At 40.7% G+C, this 15,736-nt stretch overlaps 1 protein-coding gene across 3 annotated transcripts in view; it reads right to left on the bottom strand.

Moving 5' to 3' along the window:
- Positions 1–15,736, bottom strand: part of DGKQ (diacylglycerol kinase theta) — a 101,701-nt gene that overhangs the window by 70,010 nt on the left and 15,955 nt on the right. For all 3 annotated transcript variants that reach the window (XR_012648844.1, XM_075019621.1, XM_075019622.1), the window contains exon 2: positions 4,479–4,558. Coding sequence is in view for 2 of the 3 variants with exons in the window: in XM_075019621.1 (XP_074875722.1) it covers positions 4,479–4,558 (80 nt within the window). In the remaining variant the exon portion in view is untranslated. The remainder of the gene's footprint in view (positions 1–4,478; positions 4,559–15,736) is intronic.

Raw genomic sequence — 15,736 nt, 5'->3', positions numbered from 1 at the left:
TTCCTTATATCTAGTCTAAATTTACCCTCTTTTAGTTTAAAGCCATTATGCCTTGTCCTATCACAACAGGCCCTGCTAAAAAGATCAGCTTGGGGTCCAACTGTTGTTAGGACACCCTGTGAAAAAACCCTCACACCAGCAAAGCCTCTTTATCACAGGCAAATAAAAGGCGAAGAAGAGAGAGAAGAAAGAACTTTCCCAAACTTGTTTTTATAATATAGAATGTAAAAGAGGAAAAATATTAAGCATATATTTTGTGAAGTCAAGTTCACGTTACAGATCTAACTCCACCAATACCACTGCCAAAAAGATACAAGGGGGGCAGGATAAAAAGTCCCTTGATTGATGCATGCCAAAAATACAGTAATATGAAGATGAGATGTAACAATAACATGCCAACCAGCTTATTCACAAACATTGCATTTCAGCCTGTCTTCTATGACAGTCTGCTGGGAGAAGCAGCAAAATCTCAGCAAGCATTCACTGAAGCATTTTTTAACCCATGCTGATAGAAAACCTCCAACATCTGCAACTACCACCAATGAATGTTTTTCCAAAATTGGATTCCGATTTTTTTCTCCTATACTCTCCAGAACTCCCACTCAATCCAACCCTATCAAATTCTTCTTCCCAGCTTGTAAAGCTCTTTCCCATTTATTAAAGGTCTATGAGCCATGTGCAGCAACATTACTTAAAAGCTAATTCTCTGAGGCAGTCACACAAAAACCCATTAGACATTTCTGACAGCTGAATGAGACTCGGGGTTTTATTATTCCAAGGCAAATGAAGCAGTAACCAAACCTTGACAGTCTTTGTCTTGCACTTTGTAGTACCTTCCCATTGCTTCTTGGGCAGAGAACAGAGGTAAGGAGAGAAAGTAAACAAAAAAGAGGTTGTGTCCCAGTACAGAAGTCCTTCAGCTGCAGAAAAAATGAGATCCTGCTCTTGTGTATCTGTGTGAAGTGTTCAATACAGAATAGATTATCATAAGGGGAGTTAGAGGGATTTACCCTAATCCAAGTATCTTTTTTTCCTCTCTTCCATCTCACAAGGAACTGACCCAAATAACCACCTCCACACAGCTGAATCCAGCAGCCAGAGGGAGAGACTCAGGTCAGGAGGCAACACCTGCTTGCCCATGCAGCCACCTCTGCAAGAACCACAAACTTCCCATTCACTATCACAACTTGTAAACTCCAGCAGCTACCCATGTTCTGAACTACAAAGCCAAGCTTTACTTTTTGCACAGAAAGCTTCAGGAGAAGCTAATGACCTAAACCAGCATTCTTCTATTCTAGACAACCTGGCTTTAAGAACAAAAGCACACAAGAAAGTTTCATGAGCAGCCTATCAACCTTCTTAAAGTGGAAATGTTTAGAAACCATTATAAAAATGCACCAACACAACGAGGAAAAACAAGCATAGCAAATGCCTAACATCACTAAAACCACTTTTCCATTTAGTTTTCAAAGAACAATTATACAGAAAACACACATGTACTTCTATGGCAAAGCTAAGGGGTAAAAAGCTTGTAATACAACTTCAATTCCAACCTAACAAGGGAAAATAAAACTTCACATTTCACACCCTATCAAAGAGATTTTGTTTTCATTGTTATTTTGTGGGTTTTTGTTTGCTATTTTGAGGGTGGTCTTTTGGGGTGTTCTTTTTTTGGTTTTGTTGTTGGGGTTATTTTGGTTTGTGGGTGGTTTTTGGGTTGGGGGGGTATTTTTCTTTTTTTCTTTTTTTTTTTTTAACATATCTCTGAGTAGGCAAATACTTACAGGAATGTAGGGGAGAGAGGGTTTGAATTTGGAAAAGTTGCTGAGACCTTACCAGTGAAACAAATCTTATCATCTGCAAACCATAAAAACACAAACTTGTCCAGAAGACTGATCCATGAAGTCTTGTTTTTAACATCATGACCTGGATCCAGTCTGGAATACTAAATGCAGGTGATAATGATTAACAATAGTGCAAAAAAATTCTTAGGGCAGCCTTAACAGTGAACTCATCAAGAATGATCTGAGGTTGGATGCGGTCATGGCGTGCTTGTGACTCTGTGGGCCTTTACTTGACCCTGGGAAGGAAACCCTACTCTCAGGAATAAGTTTCCATGAAACATCTGCTGAAAAATTATTCTCTAACAGTTTGACTTAGTATCAGATGACACACACTCTGATGAGCTTTAACAATTGGCATCTTCTCTAGAGGAAATCCAGGAGATTAAAAAAAAAAAATTAATTTCTGTAATACACTGAATATTGACATACTAAAGGAACTATCACAAAATAAATCCCACCAGTGTTCCCTCCTACACTGGACCTTTTCATAAATAAATAATAAATAATCTGAAAGGAAAGCAGGGAGATTAAGAAAATAAATTTTCCACACATTCTATAAATGATTACAATTTGATTCTTGCTCTGTTATTTTTTTTAAGCAAATGCCAAGTTCAATATTTACTTCAACACAGCCTGCACGCAAAATGTCGTCTCTTATATGGCAGACTTTACTTGCACAGCAGACCAGGATTACTGCAACTTGGATGACTACGTCAAGGAGGACAAGACTGTCCAGAAAGAATAGTACAACCCAGAATTTTCAAAACATAATCATTATAGCTCAACACAGGTAACTCAGAAGACTGCGGCTAAATACAGCAACACTGAACCGCAAACAGCTTTCGGGGCTGACAACAACTCTCAGACAAAACAAGTTCTACCGCACAACAAGGATAGTTGGATTTTATGTGAAAACAAAAACGAATTAGATAAAATTCATGTGTTGGGGCAGATAGAGAATGGGGACTGGCAAAAGAACAAAAAAATGACACTTACATCCATGACTTGCTGCAAGTGGAAATATTAATAAGTTTAAATGCAGGATTTTTACCATGCAAAAGAAAAGGAACAGATACTATTTTGAACAATGAATTAAACTTAGAGCAAACTCACAAAAGAAGCAGTCACAAATGTTTAGAACTCTGTCAGTCTGAATTAAATGAATGTTTCCCAGTTGGATTTGTACCCCAAAGGCCCTTGCAAAGATACCTGTATTATCTGACTCATCGTTCCTTTTCCCATGCTACAATGACTGATTGCCAGCATACTGAAACAGTAGTAGATGCTAATTCTGAGTAATAGCATTTCTCACTATCTACATGTCCCTTTACTGTGTGTTCTAAGACTTAGAGTAATATTTCTTACTATTTCACTGGCAACTTTCTATGTATCAGACACCTTTTTGACACCTAAGTTATACCTCTCAAGACGAAAAGTATATGGGGAAGAGGAAGTGTGTAGCAAAGCCTAACAGCATTATCATCTAGACAAAGCAAATTTTAAAAAAAGAAGTGGCTAATTTCTCTCTATCCAATTCCTGAAATTCAAGTTATATATTGTTTTAAACTTTCCCATCTTACCCCCTAAATAGGTTTCCACAACATAAAGGAACTTGTAAATATTTTTAGGATACAAAGAAGGGAATCAGCTCCCCTTCATAGGTTCCTGGGTCTATACAATGTGTTCCCATAAATGTGCTTTTAGTCAGTGAGGCCTGTAACGCACATGACACTGATTTTACAGCCATGTCTTGTTTGACTTTTGCATATGGCTCCTTAAAGGTATTTGCAGTGTTATACTACTTCTCTACTAAGTTTCCTATCTCCTCCTTCCCTTTTTTCCTTTTCTGTCATCCGTTCCCAAGTGGATAATATACTTTGTTTTCTCTTCAATTTAGCTTCTTAGTACCTTAGTTGCATCCTATTACCTTCTTTAAAGGTGATCCATCTTTCACACCCTTTAAAAGCAATCTCTTAAACATGAAGTCTTGTGGGAGGAAAAGTCACAGGACATCAGAGAACAAGTATTTATTAATTACCAAAATAAATAAATGTGAATTATTACCATCAACTGAAGTCCTGTTCTCTAATTTTTTGGCTTTGAAATCCTATGCTTTTAATGCAATGATTTTATTCTCTGGACATAATGAACAAGCAAATTCTTAAGATGCAGCAATCAGTAGAAGCCAAACGCTGCCCCTTTGCTAGGCAGAGAAGCTTTAGCATTTTCCCAGTAAGATGTAATTGCTGTAAAAAATTTGGCAGTGTACAGAGCTCTTCTTTAGTATGACACATGGTATGGTTTTCTGAGAGCCCTGAGACCAATCAGTCACCCCTCTCCATTATTGTGAGGCTTCCAGGTAATGACAGGCAAGTAAGAACATCTAGTAATATTTGAAGAATGCAAATAACTGCTGTTCAAAGACAGACTACCCCCAGCTGCCCATAGCAGAGACTTTTCAAAGGAAATGTAACTTTGCCTCGGAGCAGTTATAAAAGCCTCAGTGATGACTAACACAATTGTGTTTGAAGCATTGTGATATTAACAAGCCACCACTGTACTACACTATGTTCACTAGTGATAAATTTGTGCTATTATTGCAAGAAAGAGACAAGGCAGTGTGTCCTTACTCACCCTTACAAGGCTGGGAGCAATACATGAGCATGGTATCTTGACATTCTTGAGGCACTTTTCATGAGACATGAAGTTGCACACTGCAGAAATATAATAAGAACCTTTAGCAAGTCTTCGTAAACAAGGGACTTTGTGAAAAACAAACAAAAAATCATGTGGAGTCAAATACAATTAGGAACACATCTTTTTAATCACATTTGCTCTCCCCTAAGTTTAAGAATGTACATGACCATCACACTTCTTGCAGTGCGTAAACTCCAGCTCATGTTGTTACTAAGATGTTGGCAATGGAAAAGGAAGAAGAGTTTATCCCAATGCATTACAGGCCTACAGCAAGTCATGCCCTCCCACACTCTCTCCATAAGCACGAAAATGAGCTCTTAAATTTCAAAAGGTATTTTAAACAGTCAAAGTCCAAAATAGCTCTTTGATGTAGCCAAAGCAGATGGACATGTTTGAAAGTGAATTATTCTACAACCTTGTGAATGTGACAGGAATAAATGGGAGATAACACAGTATTGTTACACACTGAGCATAATGGATGAAGGAGACAAAATTAAAAGTCACCAGTTGCACGCAGCTTTGAAAGTCAAGAGCAATTACTTCTTTTATTGTGGAAGCAACAACTTTATAATTCTACCTGAGCTCCACAAAGCATGCTTTCAAGCAAGACAGCATTTGAAAATATAATTTCTCATGGGGGTGATATTTTCCACAGCTTCTTACCATGGATTTACATGATGTTAAGCTGTGCAAACAAAACAAGGGATTCTTTATTTCATTCCCACCACCTCGCATTAATTAGGAACTAATAAGCCATGCAACTATGGCTTTAGAGTCCTCCTCCTTTCAGAATTACTCTCTACCAGGTCAAGCATGAAGCCTGACACAGATACTCAAGCCCTGACCTGTGGCATGGAAGCACAGACCTCTCCCAGTGCCTGGGCAGAAGATGACTTGCCAGTGGCAACTGCTGCTGTACACAGGAGGTTTTCGCACCTCCCTACTTTGCAGAAGCATGCCGTAGCACTTCCTAAGTTTCGCCAGCAACTGAAAAAAATCTCCTGCACTTCAAGCTTCCCATCTGCAGCCCGTTGCCATTACTGACTGTATATGCTAGTGCCATCAAAAGCCAGCAATTTTCCTCTCCTCCCCCTTCTCCAGCTCACTGACTTCTGATTTTGCAACTCCGCTCCTCCCATGCCAACTCAAGCATTAAAATCAAGGTCTACTTCTCTATGCAGCTTACTGCCAGCCCCTTTCACACTGGCGCTCATCTTAATGTGAGCAGTAGCCAGATGTTTGTTTTTCATTAGTCTGCAAATCAGAAAAAGAAGCAGCACTGCATGTCACTACTGCATACAAACATGTTATTCATCATCCGTGGTTGAACAGAGCGATTACTGCACTGATGAAAGAAAGTGGGAACGTAGCAAATCCAAACCTTCCGTTGGGTGCTGTGAAGTGTTATGTGCATCTTTAAGGTTGACAGCATTCCTGACTAAATGGCGCAGATAAGGGGTGGAAACAATCAACAAAGGGATGATAAAGCAGATTCTCAGAGCTGAAAATGCAGATGCCCAACACATTTGGATGTGGTCACTAAGGAGGAAGGCGCACACAGCCCATCAGCCCAGAGGAGACCAAAGATAACAAAGTGATTGTCCAGGCAGAGGAAAGATGCATCTCCTGCTCCAGAAAAGGTAAGACCCCACACAGAAAACTGGTGAATTCTTATCACACTTACATATGTTATCACAACACAGATGTAGATGGACATAACCTACTCTCTCCTCAGGTCTCTGTAACATTTCTACTGACGCTTTTAGGAGGGTCAGCTGGTTGCTGTGAGAGCAGGTCTGCAGATGCGGCAGGAGAAAAGCTACCTGTCTGTTACCAGCTAATCTGAAATTTACCACATACGCTCTGCCACTGCCAGAAGACACTTGCCCCAGCCATTTAATTGTTTAGGCAGCCTCCTCACTGCCTCACAGGTGGTGCCTGAAGCTCAGCTGAACCTGGCGAGGTGAGGAGTACTGATCTCTGCAGACAGAAGAGGCTAGTCAAGTAGAAAGCATCAGTGACTAATGAAATTCAGTGAAATGGCACTGTTTTGCCTTGTTTTTCTGGTTCAGAAGTGGGCAGGCTAGAAAGAAAAAAAACAGAGCAAGGTGCTGCAGATTGCTCCAGGAAACTTTATCACCTGCAAGAAGCAGCAGGCAACTGAAGCCTGCAAGACCAGTATCTCCAAGTGGCTACTAGCTTTATTTTAAGTGCACACACAATAACTCAATACAGAAGTTAACCAAGCCCTGTACAAACACCTCAGGGAATTCAGAGAAAAAGGCTCTGAATCAGCCAATAGAAGTGAGGCTCCTTCCATGGGCATGGATAGACCTTGAGATACATTCTTCATTTATTCAGACAACTCAAGTCACTACACAATACCATTCAATTTTCTCTTTGTGGTGACAGAAGCAGCAAAACATGGTTCTGCATAAAAACAGCATCTCATGGTTCAGCTGAAGAAACATCGCATGGCACAAAAAAGTATACTAAAGAATTCAAACCAGCAACTTCAGACAAGCAGTAAAATCAAAAGGTGAATGAAGGCTTCAGACAAGGAATAAAACAGGAAGGTGCATAAAGGTTTTAATTGTTTGACGGAGTACCTACAGAAAAAGACAACATGCAAAATAAAGAATTTCCTAAATTCCTAATGAATTCCCTAAATCAAGGGAAAGATTGAAGTATTTGCAAAGAATCAAATTAAGGAATATGAGGAGACAAACGGCAGGAGATCAGTGCTGCCCAAACTGGGATTTTAACATTCTCCATGAAAGATTTTCACACATTTTTCAGGAGGTACCTACGCACCCCTCTTCTCCTTGTCACATGCTTCAAATTCGGCAGGGAGGATGTGCTCTGGCTAAGTGTCTTTTTCCTGTCCCACAAAATTCCCCAGGGGCTGAGCTAACTCTTACAAGTCACCATTTTGTATTTGTTTTCCACATTCCCCAAAGAAAAAAAAAATACGGCAGCAAGCCAAACTGAAGCATAAACACTATCTTGCAGGGGAAGGGGGAATCCTAAATTTGTATGAGTAGTCCTGGAGAGGCAACACAATTAAGCCTGAAGTTCTGACAACCAGGAGAGATTTGGTGTTTTTAAGGGGTGATCTTTCAACAGGAAAAACATGTCAGAAGATGCTGTGTGAAGTTTCAGGAGATGAAATGCAAAATTTTGAGGAAAAAGCATTTAAAGGAAAAGGAAGAGGACAGGCTGTTCTATTTACAGGAAGAGGATTTCTTTATACATACAAACTCAGTGACAAGCTACCAGCAGACACATCTATGCATTGTCTAAGTCAAAACAAGGCAATTTCAACTGCAGCTTTCAGATACTGTACACAAAACTGATGGTTTCAGTCAGGCTTGAAAGGCTGGAGTGTTCAGTGCATCCTTTAGCTAAGTATTTTAAACACTGCCAAAAGTACCAAACAGCATGGATGGAGTGACAAACACTTGAGGTATATTTGAAGAAAACAGCGCCTGCAACCTTCAAACTGAAATTTGAATACAAGGCACCTATATCCAGGTTTAAGCTGCATGAAGCTATACGACACTGAGGGAAGATGAACAGTCGTGATTTCAAGAGACATTGACAGAATCCACAAAATCATTTACTTGCAGGTTCAGGGAACTCCACATGGTCTCTCCAAGCCCCTAACTACATAGTCAGGCATACAGCAGCAACGACATTTGACAACTTTCCCTTGCTCCTGTTCTCTACTCAATAATAAATGACATCATTCATATGAAAAAATAGATATTCCCAATGCACAGCAAGAAGCCAGGTGGGCATCAGGCACCACAGGACTGCTCCCTATCCACATTGACCATGAGACATGGCTTTACAGCAGTCTCTGCCCATAAGCCTTCACTTTCCAGGGCCACTTTCCCTATCACATTTTGTTTGACTTGGTGATTTAATAAAGACAATGTGTACATACAGCAACACCCAGTGAACATACGGGCAGTAGCTCTTCAACATACACTTGCAAGGAAACAGAAAACCTCTCTCTCCAGCCCTCCCTAGGAAGGCAGGAGATAAAAGCTGGGCATCACTGTAACTCATGAGCTATGTAACACTTGCTAGCAAAGCAAGGGCTGTTTACACCCTCCAATATGCCACACTTTTTCCATATAACCCTTTTTCTCTCTGTCCCCAAGACAGACTTCCAAAAGTGGGAAGAAGAAAAAGGTCAATTATGTCCTGTACAGACTCTAGCAATGTATCAGTGTCCCATGCAAGCAATGGCTGGGTGGGAATTGCTTATGAAATACCAAATTTAACATATAATCTTCTCCCACTTTTGAAAAGACCACCCAGCCCTGAGCAAAATCCTAGGTGTTGAAAATTACTTTTGTCTCCTCTTTGAGGAGATACTCACCATAATTCAGTTTTGCTGTTTTTCAAACATACAATTTATTTGTAAATTTATATTTTAACATGTTAGTCTTTATTTAATTTTTTATTTTAACTTTAACAATTGTATTTATAAATCTAATTTTACATTTGCTAAACAGCTTTAAAAGTAGAACTACCAATTTGCTCTCCAAGAAAGATCAAGACGTGTCAACACAAAGACCAAAATGGATTGATCCTCTCCTGGAAGTGTGATCAGTTTAACACAAGAATCACCGTGGACCTATTCACATGTGCATTCTTAACCCAAAAGCACCTCTCACATTTCAGTGAGTGCTTGTTTTGAGCTTAACAAAAGCACCTGCAAAGTAAGTCCCAATTCCTCCTCCAGCCCTCTGCTGTCTGGATTTGTGATCCTGTTGGTCACCTCCTGGCCCTCTGCCTCTGGTTCTTAAGTCTCAGCCAACTTGCACCAGTACCACAAGCAGCAGTAACACTCTCTCCTTCTTCCAGCTATTCCCTCCCGTCGTCTTCACTGCAGGGTGCCACGACCCACGGGTGACCAACACAGGAGCCGTCACCCGCCTCCTTGCCACAGGTCACACGGAGGACTCTCAGAAAGAGCGAGCTCCTGCACCCGAAGACAGAGGAAAGTTCCTGCAGCTCTCTCCATGCAATGCACACTGCATGCACTGGCACAGAGCTGACCCACAGCAAACTTCGGTAACTCCCAAGAAACAACACAGTGTTTTGGCCAACTACCTGTCACAGAGCCAGCACTGGGAAAATTTCATACCCTGACGTGAAGTGACAACAGCACAATGACTCTACTGTCTGGATGACTTGGCAAATAATAATTTCATTTTGTTTGGCGTTATCTGTGAATGCCATTAACTTACTTACATTTTGCTCACCTGCACAAATTGTAACTCTCAGCAAGTGCCTGCCAAAGTTTCTTCTGATCTTTTAACAAAGGTTATAGATTACTGAATGACCTAGTTGAATAAAGGGCTTATTCTTTTTAAAACAAACCATTAGCTCAACCAGGAATGGCCTAGTAACTCAGAACTGTTTTCCCAGCTATCAGTACACAATAAATTTTTCATTTCTGGAAAAATTTAAGTGCAATGCATTAAAGAACATACTCCGCTCGTTAATGTGAATATAAATAAAACTAAATGAAAAGCAATAATTCTCTGGGGCATCTTGTTAAATATAAGACTTGGAAGAAGTCCCTGTCTTGGAGAGTCTACTGGACCGGATGGCCTGATACATGTAGGAGTATTACATAAATGAAAACTCTCTACAATCCTCTACAAAAAGCCCTATAAATTTACATAGGTTACATGGAAGAATTACAAGGGGGATTAAAAAAAAAAAGAAAAGAAAGAAAAGAAAATGCCTTCTTGAAGATCTAATGCTGCATGAAACTCTTACAGTAAGACTCACCAGCAGCTCACTCACTGCACAGACAGCATGTGCACGCTGTGAGTTTATAATGTGCCACAGAGGTGGCTTTTTTGCAACTCCACCCCATTCCTTTGCTAACAATGTCTACCATTCAATTTGTCTTTTTTTTGACAATTACACACTGGGCACATACTTCCCTAGCCACATCATTACAACTCTAACTTCATTTCTTGCCTGATCTGTAAAAGCTGACTCAAGGCTCATCAACTTGTAGGAGTATTTTTCCCCCCTTCATACACATCACTTTACATTCATCAGCCCAGTCAATAAAACGGTAGATTAAAATTAATTCACTTAAAAGATTCTTCTGCAACTCTTAGCAGCTGATCTCCAATGGGAACTCTCAGCTCGCTCCTGGCCTTTGTAGATGGGGTGGTGGGCTGCTAACGAGAGAGTTGAATCGCATATGCCCTACCAAGTCATTGCTGCCACAAATCCACCTGCAACCTTGTTAGGAGTTCATTGCTTCCCTCTGTAACTTTTGTCTGCCACCCAAACCCAAGCCTGCAGTCAGTGTGGTTTTGTTTTAGCATTTCACACATCATGAATGCCAACTTTCAGTTCCAGAGGGAACCTTGCATGCGTAGTACCCTCAGTTACATCTGTCTTCTGCTAAGATGCTCAGAAAAATAAGACAAAGAAAAGGCTGTGGTTATGGCTAGCAACTGACTCTGGCACTGGGCCACCCTTTGGGTGGCCAGAGGACTGTGGTCTACATTTTCTTGAGTGCATTGAAATTGTACAGGGCAAAAAAACCTGCTTCTACCAGATTAAATACTGGACAGCTTTTTTTTCAACAGGGGCCTGCAAGTGTTATAGATGATCCCTATACAAACACATGCCGTCTTTAAAAGGTAATCTTTAAAAAAAGATAAATTCAGCAGATGGAGAAACACGGACAAAGTCCTCATCATGTATCTGAAGTGCAACTTTAACTCTGCCTACCCTAAACTGGAATGTGTCTCTGTACTCACACATATTTAGTCTTAAAAATTTGAAGTACTCATTTTAAAAATCAAACACATTAATAAATAGCTTCCTGGACCAGATGCAGGTGATACAATTATGTGCTCCCCATCTCCAGCTTATGGCAACTTCCACTCTTTTATCATAAACCCCCACATTCTGAGACACTCTCTCCTCCTTTTTCACAGGACAGTCTTCAACTCATTACTGCATTTTATACATCAAATAAAACTCATCTGTAATCAAATTTTTCTTTTTCCATCTGAACAAATCCCAGCAGCTGCAAGGAGCAACATTTTCTGCTCAAATCAAAGGTGGGCAGGTCTCTGAAAAACCAGGACCATGCCCATTAATACTTCCCACCATATGTTTCCTGACTCAGCTGTGCAAAGACTGCAATAGGCCACAATTGCCCCAAAGTTTGATTGCCCCAAGAGAGGGGCAATTGTTTGAAGAGATGGGCGACACAGGAAGTTCAGTTCTAAGCAAGTAGTGAAAGGATAAGAACACAGACATGGACCTTGTGATAACTTTGGTCAGAGCCCGCATTTGCTGGCTGCAAACTCCAGGGTGATGAGCACTGGGAGTATGACTGTTGCTGTTTCTCCAGGGAACTGTTGGGGCTAGGTGGACTCCTTGGGAAGGTGACAGCACAGGCACTTTATACACTACCACGTGCCTGGTGCAACAGACCACCGACCTCAGCAAGAAATCAGAGCCATCAAGTTTAGGAGCGGTTTCAGGGCAGCACAAAGGATATGCAGTGCAGTTTCAAGCCTTGTGCTTCATAGCAAACGTGACTATGTTTTAAATGCAACAGGTACTACAGGAAGAATAATGACTCATGCCATTTACTCCAGAGGGTTAATTCACTCCAGCAGGGTGAATTTTTCAATTCCTTTTCAATACTTTTAGTAATTTTCATTTTCATTAACTCCAGTAGAGAGCATTACTGTTAAGAGTGCAGTACATCTAACTACACAGTCTGAAGTTAAGGTCAGATTCTCATATGCTGAAAATCAGCAAAACTCCTTTCAGCTTTCTAAAGCACAACAATTTACAGAGGCCAAGATTCTTTTACTTTAAGTCAATACACCAGATTATAAAATAAACCATGTAATATACATCTTGTTTTTATCAAGACGAAAGAATGAATTAAGGGTGAATTATACCCTCAAAAACATTCCCAGGCATCCTGTAAAGTTTAGCGATGAGAAGAGATATCCATCAGTACTTCCAGCAACATAACTGTTTCCCTTAAACAGATATAATTATTACAAATCTTTGTTCACCAACTTACAAGGCATCAACAATCCAGAACAAGAGGAAGTATTTGAATTTGCCTATGCTACATCAAGCCATTATTGCAACCTATTCTGCAATTAGAGGCATTTCCTCTCCCCAAAGTCAAAGCTATTCTTCAGAATACTAATGTTGCACAGAATTACAAAATGTTTTCCTACTCCAGATGCCAAGCCTGAGAATGCTACAAATTCAGCAATTAACAGAAAAGTCTCAGCATTTATCAAAACAAATGACTGTGGGAATTCAGAGGTCTCGCATTATTTGCTACTGAGAAGCCACCTGCTGGGAAGGAAGAGATGAGGACATTCCAGAGCCCAAGTGATGAGGGAAGCATAAGGATGGAAATCCTATTCTTTTCTGATCTGCAAACCAAAACTCATTCCAAGCAGAAAGATAGAAGAGTAGTAACAACTCTGCTCAGCTGATGTCAAACATTCACATTATAGTTTAGACGGTGTGTTATTTCTGTGCCACATACCTACACTGTCAAAATAATTTCTACAAAAATATTTACTACTTTGGGCATGAATGTCAGTCAGTATGTCTCAGTGTCCTGGTTTCAGCTGGGATAGAGCTAATTTTCTTCCTAGTAGCTGGTATAGTGCTGTGTTTTGGATTTAGTATGAGAATAATGTTGATAACACACTGATGTTTTCAGTTGTTGCTAAGTAGTGTTTAAACCAAGTCAAGGATTTTTCAGCTTCTCATGCCCAGCCAGCAAGAAGGCTGGAGGGGCACAAGAAGTCAGGAGGGGACACAGCCAGGGCAGCTGACCCAAACTGGCCAAAGGGGTATTCCAGACCATGTAATGTCATGCCCAGTATATATAACCTGGGGGAGTTGGTCTGGGGGGGGCAGATCGCTGCTCAGGAACTAACTGGGCATCGGTCAGCGAGTGGTAAGCAATTGCATTGTGCACCACTTGTTTTGTATATTTCAATCCTTTTATTATTATTATTGTTATTTGTTTATTGTTATCATTATTATTTTCTTCCTTTCTGTCCTACTGAACTGTTCTTAACACACGAGTTTTACTTTTTTTTACTCATCCCAATGGGTGGGGGGGAAGTGAGTGAGCGGCTGCGTGGTGCTTAGTTGCTGGCTGGGGTTAAACCACTACACCCAGAGGTAACTGTAATGAAAGCAAGTAGGTAACACATTCATTTTTACAGAAAACTGGGCAGCAAGCGACCTCAAGAGCTCAGCTAGACTGTCCTTCTGTATTCCTGACAAGTGTCAGCCAAACCTGCTCCAAAAACCCACCCAGGAGAGGCAACCCACAGCCTCTCTGCACAGCCAACTCTATGTCCTCCAAAGTCCTTACAGTCAGGAGCCTGATGCTGGATGTCCAAACCAAACCCCCCTTATTACAACTTATGTCCAGCATTTCTTGCCCTGTGTACTACTGCCATGAAGAACTGTTCATTTTCCTTTCTCTTTGCCGCTATTTCTGCAGCTAGGTACCTTAGTGAGACAAGGTTCTGGTTATTTTAACAAGTCAAAGAGGCTTATTTTGGGCACTTACTGACAGCAGAACAGAAAGGACAGCAAAAAACACAAGGTAGCAAACCTTACCTAGCCTTTCAAGTGGTTATTGTCACCCCTCCTCTCACAAGAAAAAGGAAGAAAGAAAAAAAGACAGTGCTCAGCAAGTGAAAAAACAGCTTTTTTTAAGAGCCCTGGCAATCATTGCTAGAATAAGAGAAAACAAGATGTTCTCATAATACCCCTCTTATTAAGGGAGGGCATGCAAACATTTCAGTCCAGCCACTTCCCCCAGGGTTACCCTGAAACACAGCAGGGACCTCTGCCTTCTGGTGGATCACCAAACCAAACCACTTTAGTCCAGGACCCAGAAAGGCTTCCAAAATTCCCATTTTATTTGCCATTATTTGTAGAGATGTCTTAGCTTCCACCTCTGTTCTGCCACAGCTTGCAGTCATGAAAGAGCAGCTCTGGTTTATAGTCTGGTTGCAAGTGTTTGGGGAAGGAAGATGGGTACAGAAGAGCTGAACATGGAAGAATCAGCTTGCTCAAATTAGTTTAATAAAAGTATACCCATGCACACAATGACAAGGATGCCCAGTGCAGGAGGCATAGCTACTGCAGCATACTGACGGAAGAACAACTGCCTGTAGATTGACAGAGCAGAACAAACAAGAAATCTAGCAAAGCCACGGAGTAAACCAAAGCTTCAAAGCTGTTGTCTTGCATAACAAGAACAGTCTCTGCTTTCCAAACAATGAATCAGTGGGACTTAAAGGGCCTATCAGCACCAAGACAATTCAGGCCAAGTCAGTCTAACTGTATCAAAACAAAGCTTTGTTTTGGCCAAAACTAAGTAGGTTATTTCCTCCTCTCTTCCTGCTCTTCCATAGCATGTGCCTGATACAACAAAAGCCAAAATACAGGCTTAATCTTACAGTGCCTCTGCCCTTTAGGGGCTTTTTCACTCGTTTCTGAAGTTGTCCTCAGTCCTGCAAGGAGGCTATTCTGTTCAGTAGGACTGCCTTTGCGTTCACTGAAGAGATCCATTGATAATTAGAAGACAATAGCTTTGAGGAAATGCCCACAGGCTAAGTAGTCACAGACTGAAGAAAAAGACTTTGGGGGTTTGGGTTTTGTTGACTTTTTTTAATCTCAATGTTTTTAAATTATTATATAAAACACACTGTTATCAGACTGCTTATGCAGACAGGACCATTCAAGCTGATGGAAAAGATGCTATTTTAACAAGTAACTTAAAAGCAATGCTCTCTTTTCAGTGGAAGTTTGTGGGACTTAACTTTTACATTTGTTACACAGCTTTGAGCTCCTCTTCTACTGTAGCAGTTTGCCAACACAGACACATTTAGCTTTTTTATTTACAACCGTGACCACAGGCCAGCCTGAATACTGTGACTATTCACTGAAAGGAATGCTGGATGCAGTGCACAGGCCTTGCCAGCTTATTTCCCAATTCAGCAGAAACATGCAGAGACCTGTATGCAATATTGGTGTGCTTTCTCAGACAAAAACACAACCTAGTTTAAGTTTAGAAGTCTGTTGTGCAATGCTTGCTAAATGTCACCAGAAAAGCTGTCAATAGA

This window comes from Buteo buteo, chromosome Z (assembly GCF_964188355.1).
Source record: "Buteo buteo chromosome Z, bButBut1.hap1.1, whole genome shotgun sequence".
In the NCBI taxonomy this organism is placed as follows: Eukaryota; Metazoa; Chordata; class Aves; order Accipitriformes; family Accipitridae; genus Buteo; species Buteo buteo.
This window is presented reverse-complemented; position numbering and strand designations above follow the sequence as displayed.